At 39.0% G+C, this 14,221-nt stretch overlaps 2 protein-coding genes across 8 annotated transcripts in view; one reads left to right on the forward strand and one right to left on the reverse strand.

Annotated features, from left to right (window-relative positions):
- The window catches only part of N4BP2L1 (NEDD4 binding protein 2 like 1), a 33,447-nt gene extending 22,346 nt beyond the window's left edge, over positions 1-11,101 (forward strand). For 2 of the 4 annotated variants that reach the window (XM_077868178.1, XM_077868181.1), the window contains exons 2-5: positions 5,888-6,015; positions 6,319-6,407; positions 8,322-8,398; positions 9,480-11,101. In XM_077868178.1, coding sequence (XP_077724304.1) covers positions 5,888-6,015; positions 6,319-6,407; positions 8,322-8,398; positions 9,480-9,738 — 553 coding nt within the window. In that variant the 3' untranslated portion in view covers positions 9,739-11,101. Of the gene's footprint in view, positions 1-5,887; positions 6,016-6,318; positions 6,408-8,321; positions 8,399-8,447; positions 8,517-9,479 lie in introns of all 4 variants that reach the window. The other 2 variants (XM_077868179.1, XM_077868180.1) reach the window with 2 other exon arrangements.
- Positions 11,102-12,533: 1,432 nt separating this feature from the next.
- Positions 12,534-14,221, reverse strand: part of BRCA2 (BRCA2 DNA repair associated) — a 63,387-nt gene continuing 61,699 nt past the window's right edge. For all 4 annotated transcript variants that reach the window (XM_077868156.1, XM_077868153.1, XM_077868155.1 and 1 more), the window contains one exon: positions 12,534-13,793. In XM_077868156.1, coding sequence (XP_077724282.1) covers positions 13,155-13,793 — 639 coding nt within the window. In that variant the 3' untranslated portion in view covers positions 12,534-13,154. The remainder of the gene's footprint in view (positions 13,794-14,221) is intronic.

The following is a 14,221-nucleotide window of genomic DNA, read 5'->3' on the forward strand; positions in this document are numbered from 1 at the left end:
AGGGAAATTTAAAAATGTTAAATTTAAAAATTCTGTTAACATTAGTTATTATAAATAAGTGTTCATTTTCTTACTGGGATCATGTTACTGTAGTTATGTAGGAGCATGTTCTTGTCCATAGGAGATACTTGACAAGGAATTTAGGAGCAAAGTGTCATGATGTCTGCAAGTTAATTTTTGAATGATTCGTCAAAAATTCCTATGGGAGAGAGAAAATAAATGAGGCCAAATGTTGACTGGTGACTGGAGATGAAGGGTAAGCAACATTGATTGATTTATTCTTTCAACTCATTTCTAAGGGTTTGAACATCTAAATATAAAAGATTATGGGGGGGGGGAAGTTTAGGTGAAAATAAAAAGGAGAGAGAAAAGTGGAATACATGACACCTAAGGGATATGGCATCCAGGTACAATCAGGGAAATCTGAACACTGACAGGACACTCGGCAAAATGAAATATGGAACAGATGAAACGAGATTAGCTATGATAATTGTTTTTTTTTAGAGAGAGAGCATGTGTACAGGTGGGAGGGGCAGTTAGGAGAGAGAGAATCTTAAGCAGGCTCCATCCCCAGTGAGGAGCCCTATGCAGACCTCGCTCTCACAACCCTGAGATCATGACCTGAGCTGAAATCAAGAGTCAGCTGCATTATTGACTGGGCCGCCCAAGTGCCCTGGCTGTGATCATTGTTGAACCTGGGTCATGAGTCCATAGAGAGTGATTGTATTATTCTGTTTTACATGTTGGGAAATTTCCATAGAAAAGTTGGGGGTACAACTCAAAATTACATAGTAACGTTGGACTCTGTCAGAGAGTGAGTGATTAATAGATATCTAAATATGTTTCTTTTTTTTAAAAAAAGATTTTATTTATTCACAAGAGACACAGAGAGGTAGAGACACAGGCAGAGGGAGAAGCAGGCTCCTTGTGGCAGCCTCACGCGGAACTTGATCCCAGGACCCCAGGATCGCATCCTGAGCCAAAGGCAGATGCTCAACCACTGAGCCACCCAGGTGCCCCTCTAAATATGTTTCCATGGGTATTTGTTATTAAATAAAGAACTACACAGAAGAGTGGTAAGTTGTGAAATCAAGATTAGTACCTGAATTTCTCTCACAGCAGTGATTTTAAATGAATTGGGGGGGGGAGCTGTGGAAGTGATGGTTACGTGGAAATAATTGTCTATTTTTTTTCTTTTCTCTTATTTTCATCCTCTCAATTTCCCCAATGCATGAGGCTCTTAACCACCATAAAGAAAGCCAGAGCTGATGCATTGTCCTCATCACTTCTGAAGCTGATGGAATGGTATTTATTACTTCCACCTGTTTGAGAATCTCAAGATTTGTTTGTTTAATCGGTTCTCTGTGTAGCTAGGAGAGCTTTTATTGTGCTGCAGATTCCAGATGCTACTGTACCTGCTAGTGATAATTTAACATTCAACTGAAGATAAAACAAGTTTTTAAAAGGGATGATTCAGGAAGATCATACAGACAAACCTCTGACTCTCCCTAGCCTCCCTAATTTCCATGAGAGCTGTAAAGACAAAAGCACTCATATTTTTGTCTGCGTGTTAGGAGTACCAGTTAGGCTATATAGTCAGGTATCTCTTAGGAAACGATAAGCAGGTGGTCTAGCCCCATGGTGGTCCTGAACAATTTAACTTTTATTCTAAGGCAAATTTTTACTATCAAGGAGGGCAGTACTTTCTTTGGGGGGGGGGGTATATGTGTGTTCTGTTTTCTAAAAGGAAATAGGATTGAAATAAAATGTATTTTGGGCACTCATGTCATAAAGATTTTTTTTTTTTTTTTTTTGGTAAAGCTTTTTAAAAGGAAACATTAAGGGCCTCCCCAGGTAGCTCAGTCAGTTAAGCATCTGCCTTCAGCTCTGGTCACGATCCCCAGGGTACTGAGATCAAGCCCCACGGTGGGCTCCCTGCTTAGCGGGGAGCCTGCTTCTTCCTTCCCCCCTGCTTGTACTCTCTCTTTCTGTCTCTCAACATCTTAAAAATAAAGGAAACGTTAGAGAGTAGGAATATTAACTTCCAATAGATAATGTAAACTATAAAGAGGAAAACAAGAGCAGAGAAGGCTATGTTTATGAGAAGAAAAATTCAACTCTGAAAATGGTAAAAGACCACAACAAAACCCACGAATGGCAGGCTTAATAGGAAAACAAATGAAATCAGATTTAGAAGAGACATCAAATCTGGGACCAAAAAGAAGAAAGTCTTAGAATCACTATCTATAACTTTGCTTAACTTAGTGCATACAAAGGAAATTATAAGTATATATATATGTGTGTGTGTGTGTGTGTATATATATATATATATGTAGTGTATAACTTAGAAATGTTGAAATAATATATAAGGAAAATAAGTTATACACTATTATTTAACCTCTGAATGCAACTTTCATTATCTAGACTAGATAACATTGATAAAAGTGATTTAAACACTGTAAAATATTCACAAATATAAAATACACATTTAGTGCTGCCTTTGAGCAGCACTACTATTTATTGGAGACAGAGAGCTGGGGGCCTGTGGAGGGAGAGGGAGGGAGAATCTCAAGCTGATTCCCTGCTGAGCCTGATCCCTCGACCCTGAGATCATGACTTGAGCTGAAATCAAGAGTCGGTCACTTAACCCACTGCACCCTCCAGGCACCCTTTAGTGCTGCCTTTAGATTTTTTTCTAAGGCGTCATCATAATAGTTGTTTACCTTCGAGGTTAAAGTTTGGACCGATGATTTGGGCTTTCGGGTTTGAGTATCTTTAAAGTTAGATCAAAGACATATATATGGAAACTAGGCAGATTTATTTCATCAAATCTCCTTTATTCTTTTGTGTCACTTCCTGTATCCGTGGTAGAGTGCTAAGTGGCCACATTTCCTTGCCACCTCTCCTGTGTTTATTTTCCTATCCTTACACTGGGGGCTGGCACAGCCACTTGCTTTGACCAGTAGAATGTGGTAGAGGCCTAGCAGTTTGTACTCTTGCCCTCCGAGGCACTGCAGGTTAGCCTCCCAGTTTAGCCACCCAGGCACTGCATGGGTTAGCCTCCCTGAGGATGCGAGACCATGTGGACCAAGAGCCAGCCGACAGCGCCCGCAGCCGCGTGAATGAATGAGGCCTGCGGAGACCATTCAGCCCCTCACTCATCAGATGACTGTGGCTGCAGGAACGGTCCCGGGCAAGACGGGCAGCACTGCCCCGATGAGCCCAACCCAAACTGCTGCTCCGTGAAATCAGTTCATTATCTTTCCGTGCAGTGGACTTCCTGGTATGGGAGAGCGACCATCAATGTCTTCTATCATCTGTTCCCACTCTAAACACACCGCATCCCTTTGATGACCTCTTCTCATCGGACTTGGTTTCCATGGTTTTCAGACCTTACATGACCTCGTCACTCTTCTCTGGACATAGTCCAGCTTGCTAAATCTCTCTTCCAGTTGTGCAGCACTCAGAATGGAAAACCACTTCGAATGTGATCTGCCACTTTTAACCTGTTCTTGTTTTCCCCTAGAGCTCCTTCCTCCTAACAAGTCCTAACGTGTTAGCTTTACCTCTGGGGCTTTGAACCCCCTCCCTCAGCGGCAGAATTCTCTCCGGTCTCAGGATTGGAGTCAAATGTTATTTTTATACTGCTTCCTTGTCAGAGTTTGCTCTCGACCCCAAGTTTTTTCAAACTTCATCTGCACAGTTCTGTATTTGTTTTAAAGATTTTATTCATTTATTCATGAGAGACACACAGAGAGAGGCAGAGACAAAGGCAGAGGGAGAAGCAGGCTCCCTGCAAGGAGCCCGATGTGGGACTCGATTCCGGGTCCCCAGGATCACGCCCTGGGCCGAAGGCAGGCGCTAAACCGCTGAGCCACCCAGGGGTCCCCCTGCACAGCTCTTTTGAGTGGGTGCTAGGTCAGCTGTGTCTGGTTCTTTGGCTAAGCTGCGAATTCCGTGAAAGCAGCTATTTTATTTTTGTACCTTAACACTTCACCCAGTGCTTGGCATATATTAAATGCTCAGTAAATGTGTAATGAATTGGATAATTATCTAATATTCTCTGGGCATTAAAATGCATTATCTTCTCATCTACATTTTTCCATGAGGCTATCAAGCAAGAGAGGCCATCAGATTCCTGTTTAAATCAAGATGTAAGATTATGTCCATTGAATTTCCCTGTTTAACAGCTCAGCCCATCAGCTATTATGCTGCTTTGTTTTTAAATGCTATCAAGCCTTCTGAGGAATTTTAACAGAGATGTTTGTTTAGTGTTTCTGGAATGTGCTCACTCATTCTTGAAAATCGAGGCATCTGCTTTATTTTGTTTCTTCATCTCTTTCATTCGCTGCCATACTAATCCACTTGCAGTAATTTCAAGATTACATACACACTCCAGTGTATTTTACTACTGTGGCACAGAAACAGTTTGGCAAATTTGCTATCATGTGCTATATTTATTAATACAATAATAGTACTTTACACTCATAAAAGTGCCTCACCATTTGCAAAATGTTTTCCCAGATCTTATCTCATCCGAGCCTTACTAGAAGCTCTGTTTCATAGGTAGTGATGATTATCTGTGTTTTTCAGTCAGGGAAACAGCTTAGAGAGATAGGTCACATGACTGGGTAGAGAAGAGTCAAGAATTAAACCCAAACCTTTCAGAGCAATCTAGGAGCTTATTTATGATCTGGGCTCTGGTGCCTTATGCTCATTCTGCTCTTTCCTGATTAAAGACAGCTTTTCTCATGGAGAAGGACAAACAAAAACAGTTGAACAGCTCTGCTTTTCTCTTTACATTTCCTGTTCTTGTCATTCTCCAACCTTTTTCCTTTTTTTATTTTCCCCCCCTTTTATTCTGAGCATATCCATTTGGTCATATATTCTGCTTGCCTATTGAATGTTTTGGTGCTGCATTCTGGGTTCCCCTATGTTATTAGATCAGTGTCATAACCTAGCAAGATAGGTGAAATCATCCTTTATTTTTACAGATGAGGAGAGGAGGCTCAGAGATTTACCCTAACTGGGTACCTACCGTAATATCCATCTTCTCCCCACAAATTGTCTGAATAAGGATTTCAAGTGGAAACATCTTCCCTTTGAAGTTATTTTGTGCAGAGTTTAATATGCTTTTTGTTTGTTTGTTTTGTTTTAAAGGGGGCACTCTGTGACGGTTTTCCTTTTTTCTGTGTATTTCCTGTTTTAAGAATGTGATAGAGGTTTACAAAGGCATGGGGAATGTTGGCTCTACCTCTTTCTTTCTCCTGGTGTGCTTTTTTTCGTTTGGTTTAGGTTACATTTAACATGTAAATATGTTACCTGGATAGGGTGGCATGCGCACACACACGCACACACACACACACAGCACTTTTATCCACATTTCATACATCAGCAAGAACTAGTTTCTCAGATGGGTCCATACAGAACCCAGAGCTCCAGAGATGGGACCAGGATAGGTGAAAGGCAGTGGGGGGAAGGGAAGGGCTACAACGTGGGGGGGGGCACGGCACTGTGGGCAGGTCTGGGGAGGCACTGGTGCTCCACTGTGCAACAGCAGTGAGGCCCCGGTGCCTAGGAGGGGGCTGTCACCACACCTCCTCAGCCTCCAGAATTTCGTCTGGAGTCAGTCTTGGTGCTGCAGAAGTCAATGTGGTGACCACACTTTTGAATTTTAGGAGTTGGGCCACACATGCAGCTCCTCTCAGTTCTCTCCTGCCTCCTACAAAGGACCTTCTAGAGATGATAAGAATTGCTCTCCTTAAATTGAATTTCAACAACACGTGGTATCCTATTATAAACCACTAAATGTTAGAGATGGTAGGAAATAATTTCTATAATAGCTGTGCATAGTCATAAAGCAATCTCTTATTTCCCCACTTTCTAGACAATTGCAACACGACTTTCCCAGGGCCCTGATTTTCAGCACGGATGATTTTTTCTTCAGGGAAGACGGTGCCTATGAGTTCAATCCTGACTTCCTGGAGGAAGCGCATGAATGGAACCAGAAAAGAGGTGACAAATTCCTTTCAAAATTCCCAGGAAATCTATTGTGCACATAGATCGTAGCTGCTGCAGAATGAATACATTTTCTAGGAGTGTAATAGAAAGTTCTGCCATTTCTCCCCGAAACAGAATGTCAGAGCATAACCTCCTTAGATTTCAGGAAAAAGAAAATTATTGATAATGGGTTCTGAAATATGTGGCACTTGAGTTATATAATGAGGACATTTTGTAATAGAAAATAACTAAATATGGAGGACACTCACCCTTCTGATTGTTGCATGTTGTTCACTGTTATATAACATTGTGTTGCAGCCAGAAAAGCAATGAGGAATGGCATATCCCCCATTATTATTGATAATACCAACCTCCACGCCTGGGAAATGAAGCCCTATGCAGTCATGGTAGGAAGAAGCATCATTCTGAATTTTCAGTTATGGACATTTTGTGAGAAAGTTGAAACCTTTGTTTTTTCCTCTTCTTCTGATCTGCCATGATCTCATCTTTATTAAATCCTAAATCTCTCAGGGAGCAGGTAAAGAGGTTTTATTTTAGTGTTTCTCTGTTGTTCAATGGCTGAAATTTGCTGAGATGCTCATCATATCACCTAAGGGTACATTTTTCAATAGTCCTTGGTCCGAATTCTTGATAGTTCTGTCTTGATTGTTTTCCCAAGGGGAGCCATACATGCAGAGGAACATGATCTGAAACATGCAGAGAAATGCTGGGCTGGACGATGATACTAGCTGAATTGTAGATGATAGTAGGACACTTTTGTCTTTGGCAAGCCAGGGATTTCAGTACTGGAGTGTTGCTGGGGGAGAGTTTTGGGGCAACCTTTTTTCTGGGGGTGGGGTGGGGTTAAAAACAGATTAAGGATTAACACTAATTCTATTAGGGTACTAGAATATAAATATAAATATACACACAAAGATAATAACTCAGCTCTCTTATTAGGACAGGAAAGAACAGCAAAATGAATAAAACAATGTGCATATTTTAAATTTTGAAATTTGTCTGATCTTTTTTCAGACATATTTCATCTCTTATGGTAATAAGTTTTTACTTCCTATTGGGTATATAGACAGGAGAAAAGATTCTGAGACACACAGGGCAGGAAAAAGACAGCTGAGTAGTCTAATTTTGTCACATGTAATCTCCACTTGGCTAGCTGAAAAGTGAGTATCTCTGAAACTGGGCTTGTGGCAGTCTATTTCTGGCTTCCTTCCTTTTAATTTGGGGGCAAAATAGCTTATATACCAGTGTGCTTTTCTTTAACTGTGCATCTATCGGGTTTACTTAGGCCTAGTCTGTGGGACTTTGGATGAATGTAGGAAGGAATGAACATCAATCAACACTGTGGTTATTTCAGCTCATGGACCAAGAGTCCACTTGGGAGAGAAATGAACAGGGACAAGAATAGTCTAAGGCACAACTCAAGAGTTAGTGGGAGAGTGGCTTAAGGAAGGGCGTTTTACTTTTTATTTTTTTTTATCTGGAATGTACAGTCTTTTTTAGCTATCCACAGCTATTAGTAAGACCCAGAAATTAGATATTCTCCATTTATGATATTTGAATCCTTCTCTAAGTAGAAGGTTTCATCTCAAGAATGGAGAGGACATCTTTTTACTTTGCTCTTTTCATTCTGTATTTTATAACACAATAAACAATAAATGATTAAATAGAGTTCAGATTCTAGGTGAAAAAGTAGTAGCCAACTTATGAATGCAAAGAATATTTGGATGTTTATATGGAAACTAATCATTTTCTAAACTTGAGGAAAATGGAGTATAGTGCATTGGGTCAAACTGTTGCATAGAGGGGAAAGCTCCTTTTGGCAGGAAGAGTTTATAAAGAGTATGAGAAAATCACTTTTATTTCATAATTCTGTTCCTGTGGCACTCTCACTTTCTAACCAAGGCATGAAGAATGAGACAGGGCATTTGACAGAAGAAACTCTATGATAATCCTATAAGGGACTTTGAGAAGCCATTGAATTCATTTCGCATACCTGTGAACAAGATATTTAAAACTAGTTCAGCTATCTATTTTTAAAAAAGTCCCCAAAGAACCTTTATAATTTTCCTACATAGTAGATAAAATTGACCAAAATTTATCATGGGAACTATAATATAACCTGAGAGTGGTTAAGTATGGAAATGAACCAAATGTACTTGCTAAGATAAACTAAAGCCTTCAATTACTGGTGAAACAAAGGAATTTTAGAAAAGATTTGTAGTAAATGTTAAATGGCAGCATAAACATTCCCAAACATACATACCATGTCTTCAATGTTTTATGTACTTTTGAAAAATCAGGCACTTGAAAATAACTATGAAGTTATATTCCGAGAACCTGACACTCGCTGGAAATTCAACGTTCAAGAGTTAGCAAGGTACTTCTTTGTTTTTCTAGCTCCTCATTATGTATCCTGCTATTTTCAGGTATTTCAGACCGAACAAAAGAATCTTTTCAGGCTGGAAATGGACATGGTAGTGTTCAGGCCAGAAATGGTAAATCTTGGAAATTGATAACTTTGGAATTATTAATGTGAAGATGTTAGTTTTGGGTCAGTTTTCTAATATAACGCTAAGTGCTAAACCTTGGCTTGGAGTTGATCCTTTTAAAGGACACATTTAACTTTCTGCTAAAATGCTTCTTCATTAATGAATATTTGAAAGCACTTTTCTCTGCATGGGATTGCATATGTCCATGGTGTTTTTGCATTTAGGCTAAAGATCTTTATATGTTGAACAGTCTGTGGTTCATTTATGGCCTAAATGCTGCTTCTAATTTACAAAGCAATAAATGTCCAAGTAATACTAACTTGTGGATTGAGTGCATGAGTTCTGATTTTCACTATCTGTGTTACTTGATAACGTCAGTGATTTAAAGTAACCAGTGAGATCAGAATTTATTTTTTAGGAACAAGGCTAGTTCATCCTATGGTTACAAGCAGATAGTGTTTCTGAAGAGGGTCTGTGGCCCACCCCCATCAGGACTGCCTGAGGTGGTTGTTGAAATCCCAGTTCACAGGCCCCATTTCACAGTGGGAATCTCTGGTAATTGCGTTTCAAACTATATCCCCAGTGGATTCTCATGCCCACTTGAATTTAAGATTATCTTAATTAGCATCTAGAAGTATCTAGGACTGACAAATTGATTATAAATATATGCATGATTAACAGGCAAATATATAATAAAAAGATCTCATGGTATTCTTTTACATCTTGAAGCACAAAATTGAGATTTCCAGAAACAAAGCATTTCTGAAGCGCTAAACTGCTAGCCTCAGGGCACCATGAAAAACAGGAGTGGAGCCTGAAAGATAGCTCCTTAAGACCTTATGCTTCTGTAGGAGTTAAATTCTGAGATGAGGGAGTGCGTCTCTATGTAATAACACAGGACTTGTAAAATACAAGTGACTCCTTTTGATATGATGCCTTAAGTAAATGTTTGCATCTGTTCCCCTGTAGAAGAAACATTCATGGAGTCCCAAGAGAAAAAATACACCGAATGAAAGAGCGGTATGAACACGATGTTACCTTTCACAGTGTGCTTCATGCAGAAAAACCAAGCAGAATGAACAGAAACCAGGACAGGAATAACGCATCACCTTCCAACAGCACACGATACTGGAATCCCTATGCAGAGTTTCCCAACCGGAGGGCTCCTGGTGGCTTCACAAACGAGGGATCCTTTAACAGAAGAGGCGGTTGTCACCATGGATATTAGAGGCCTATCTTAACAGGCATTCAAAATTTTCCTAAATCAGTTTTTACTGCAAATTTTGGTATTTATTTGTTCAGGTTTTGTCAAAGCTCTAATTCCAGTGTAAATAGTTGGACCTGAAAGTTTTTGAGAAGTCATACTCCTCTTCAACAAGCTTTTGTTAAAGTGATCCTATATGCATGGTCTGATGCTGGGAATTCTCTAGGGAAGCCAGAAATTGGAAACTGAAACCTGAGAGTGTACCCAAGTGCATAAGCAGTCACCTAAGTTCAATATATAGAAGCTTCAGTACCACTTTCTTTGAGGTAATCTATTTTTCCAGGAAATTCATCTCCATCAGGAAAGTTGGATAGGTGGGGGAGAAGTGAAGGCAGGAAAAATGTTAGTGCTTTTGCTATTTTGATAATCTGTGTATCCAGAAATGTGAGATGTGTGGCTGTCATGATATGATTTTCCTTTAAAATTCACATGCTGGAGAGTATACATCTAAGGGAATATTGTCCTTCAAAGCAGACACTTTGGGAGATTATGCCTTTATTCTGGTGGTGTGTCGTTAAAAATGTCTGTTGGATCCTTCTTTTCAAAAATTTCTTTTAGAGACAGTGAGAGAGAGTGCGGGGGAGGAGTAGAAGGAATGGGAGAGAGAATCCTAAGCATGCCCCTTGCTCAGCATGGAGCCTGATGTGGGGCTCCACCTCATGACCCTGAGATATGACTTGAGCTGAAATCAAGAATCAGGCACTCAACCCACTGAGCCACCCAGGTGTCCCTGTTGGATCTTTCTTAACAGCTACATAAGCTACTGAGGAAAATCAGTATGATTATTTAAAATCACATCTTGGTTTTTAACTATCAACTTTAATGAATAGGATTTAACCTGATTAACTTTGGCTGTTGTGCTAATAGTGTAAATAAAAGAAGCCTGACTTTATAAAGTACCAATTTTTAAGACAGAGTTGAGCAGTTTTTAAAATTATGCATATAAATAGACATGTGTGTAATCAGTTGGCTGCCCAAATGTTTGGGAGTGCAAGGAATTAAGCATCCCAAGATAGAAGTCATAGGGGTATGTAAAAGTCATGCTCATTGTAAGATGAGCAGTGTTGGTGTTTTATATGGCATTAAGACAATAAAGTTCTACACAACTGTGGAATATCCTGCTTATACCAGTACTGAATTTAGGATTCCAAACTAGATCTCAACAGGTTAGAATCCGAATAATTTGGTGCGAGACCATGATAAGACCATGTAGGATGTATGCTTTATTTCTTGTTGGCCAACAGCTTCTTTCTAATGTTCTGTGAAATATTATTTTAAGTGTTCTATATAATGGTGCTTTTATGGTTATTAAAAATTATATATAGTATTGCTTTCTATGGATTTGTCATTGAATCTCAACATTTTTGGTTCAACGATGTAAAAAAATTACCTAAATCCCATAGAAGTCTACCATATTAAGAACCAGTTATTCTATACCATAAACGTATTCATCAGTCTCCTTTAATAAACAGGAAACATAAAGGTGAAGACAAAAGCAACCTTGTATTTTACATGCTTAAATTATTTGATCTGTGCGCAATAGACACACTATTGCTTTAACATTTCATTACCTGACACTATTGAAATCTGCTTTTCGTTTGCCTCCTCTGAGTAACTGCTATGAAGTGGCCCCAGGTTTAGATCTTGAGCTTTTAAAGAGCTCAAAAGAGTAGTTTCCCTGTGTATTTGTCTTCTTTTTCCCCCTATATGATTCCTGAAATAGTTTGGAAGCATAAAAACAATCGATTAAATGCTGCCAGCTTTATCCCGGCTAGAAGTGATCTATTTTTTTCTCTCAATTCCCAAGTTTCCTGATTCATATATGATCTTTTGAACCTTTAGTGTTTTGCATTGTTAACATTTGCATCGTTCATTTAGCTGGTATAGGGCTTTATGTTCAAGATAGACTCTCATTAAGTGATAGTTGAGTATCACAAATTGCTTTTACCTTTTATCCCTTATCATGCAGTGTACATTCTTGACTCTATAATCATTGTCACTTTTTAGGAGATAGTGTCTACATAGACTTAAGCTTCATAGTTTGCTTACATAGCTTTGCTATATTATTTACAATGTACAGAAAAAAGAAGTGTGCATGATATCTCTACATGATCTAAATGGCAATGAAGAATGGAAGAGGTACTAGCAATGTAGGTTTTCTAGGAATGTAAAAAAAAGGTAAAACTCTTAAATTCTTTTTGTTCACCTGAGATTCTAGAGTGGGTCACTTGGAAAATGGCTGGGGTGTGAGGACGAAATTGTTTTATGAATAAGACTTAAATCACACAGTAATAAGACTGGTACATTTGAGTTAAACAGCTACAGAATGGGCTGCTATGTTGATACTTTTTAGAGGAGAGAAAAATCAAGGATCATAGTTATGAGAGAAAAACATTGCTTCTTAATAGATTTATTCTTGGCTTTGAAATGTGTTTATGATTAGATTTGAAAACATGTTATTTTATATAAATTTAAGACATATTAAAAGATCTGATTGAAGAATTTCTCCATGTTATGAACTCCTAGTTAGAACTGCATTCTCTTTTTCTATTAAACATAAGAAGGTAACAAATGAGGATGTCCTCTTATATTGAACTATCGGTGTCTGCCATGGTGGTCAGAGAAAACCAGGTTTAAAGGAAGTACCTGCTGAGTCCTCTAATAAGGCTAAAAAAAGCAGGTAGCATCACTTCAAATTGAAAGAAAGATTTTTTCTTAAGCTGCAGATGATCATTTTGTTAAAAAAAAAAACTATGAAATCTGATTTAAAAGCATTTGAATTTTTAATTGAAATAATTCAGCAATCACACTAGAATCATAAAAAGGAATCACATTGAGGATTCTGTTTTTCTTGCACTTATGCTGACGTAAGGTTAAAGAACTGGTCCAGAGAGAGCACTGCTGTTTGTTCCTTACTCCTCCTGACTTTTGATCAGGATACAACTATAAGAGAACCAACACGTTTATTAAGGAAAACTGGTTCATAGTAGGTTACCTCCGAAAAACAAAACAAAACCAAGTCACCTAAAAAGAACTACAGGAGTCAAAATAACAGTACTTTGAAACCTACTTTCATTTAATTAGGGACACAATTTAAAGAAAAAGTGTGTTTACTTTGTAAAATATACTTGATCATATCCAATCATAAGAGTTTAAAGGAGATTTTTTTCTTGATTAGCTAATAAATACACAATTTTCAGACACATAACTGAAATAAAGTACACCGACCAGTACAGAGATAGGCCAGGTTTCCTAAGATAGACAAGCACACAGGAGATTTGGGATGTGGTCTTTCTTGTCTCATTATGCACATCTTGACATACAGGTTGAGGCTGTGTTTTCCACACATTGGAAAGGCTGAGTCAGTCACCAATTCATTGTCATTTTTGTGTTTGTTGCCTCTGCAGTCTCAGAGATGTCCTTTTCAGATCACTTGTGTTCTGTACACGGGGCTCCCGCTTCCTGGTGCAGGCCTGGGGGCTCTCGGGTCCTCTGACCCCGGGTGCAGTAGAATGCCTTTTCAGTCCAAGATAATCTTTTGAGCTCGTGGGAGCAGTCCTGGTAGAGTCACTGACAGACACAAGTTGATGTTCTCCTGGTGAACCCAACAAAAGGGCTTGGGTGTTTATCATTGCGAGTTCTTCGTCTGCTATTGAATCACTTTCCAAAAGGGAAAGGTCATTAAATTTACGTGGAGTCATCTGTGGAGAATTCAACTCTTTCTTCTTTATCAGTGTTTCATATTTGGTGCCGCAACTCCGTGGTGGCTGAAATGCCTTCTGTGCAGCTGGAGAAACAAATGTACAAATGGGACTGACAGATGGAGGTAAAGGCACTCTACTCAAAAAGTCCAAGGCTCTTCTCTTTTTGCAGGTTTTTGGGTCATCCATCTCTTTCTCCTCTTTACAATAAGACTTTGAAGTCATTTGGGTTGATCCAGGTATGGGGACAGACTTCTCTTTTGGCTTACAAAGTGATAAAGGACTCTGATAATTCATCTCATTATTGGGAGAAGACATCTAATAAAAAGACAAAAAGCAGCCAAGGTAACTATGCACTAATGTAGAAAACATCAGCAATTTAGCTTTTCGTTAGAATTTTTTTTAAAGATTCATTTCTTTATTTTAGAGAGAGAGGAGAATGGGGGGGGGGGAGGGAAGGGGAGAGGGTGAGAGAATCTCAAGCAGAGTGTAGAGCCTGACATGGGGCTCAATCTTAGGACCCTGAGATCATGACCTGAGTTAAAACCAAGCGTCAGATGCTTAACTGAGCCACCCAGGCACCCCTCATTTGAAATATTTAAAGCACACAAATACCACATACAATCTCACTCCCCTCATGACTCATAGGTCAGATGATTCCAAGAGACATTTATATGATTGTGCTTATTTTGTAAAGAAATAGTTTTGCATAAAAGGATACAGAAATGACAGGAAAAGAAAGAATG

Source organism: Canis aureus, chromosome 24 (assembly GCF_053574225.1).
Source record: "Canis aureus isolate CA01 chromosome 24, VMU_Caureus_v.1.0, whole genome shotgun sequence".
Classification (NCBI taxonomy): Eukaryota; Metazoa; Chordata; class Mammalia; order Carnivora; family Canidae; genus Canis; species Canis aureus.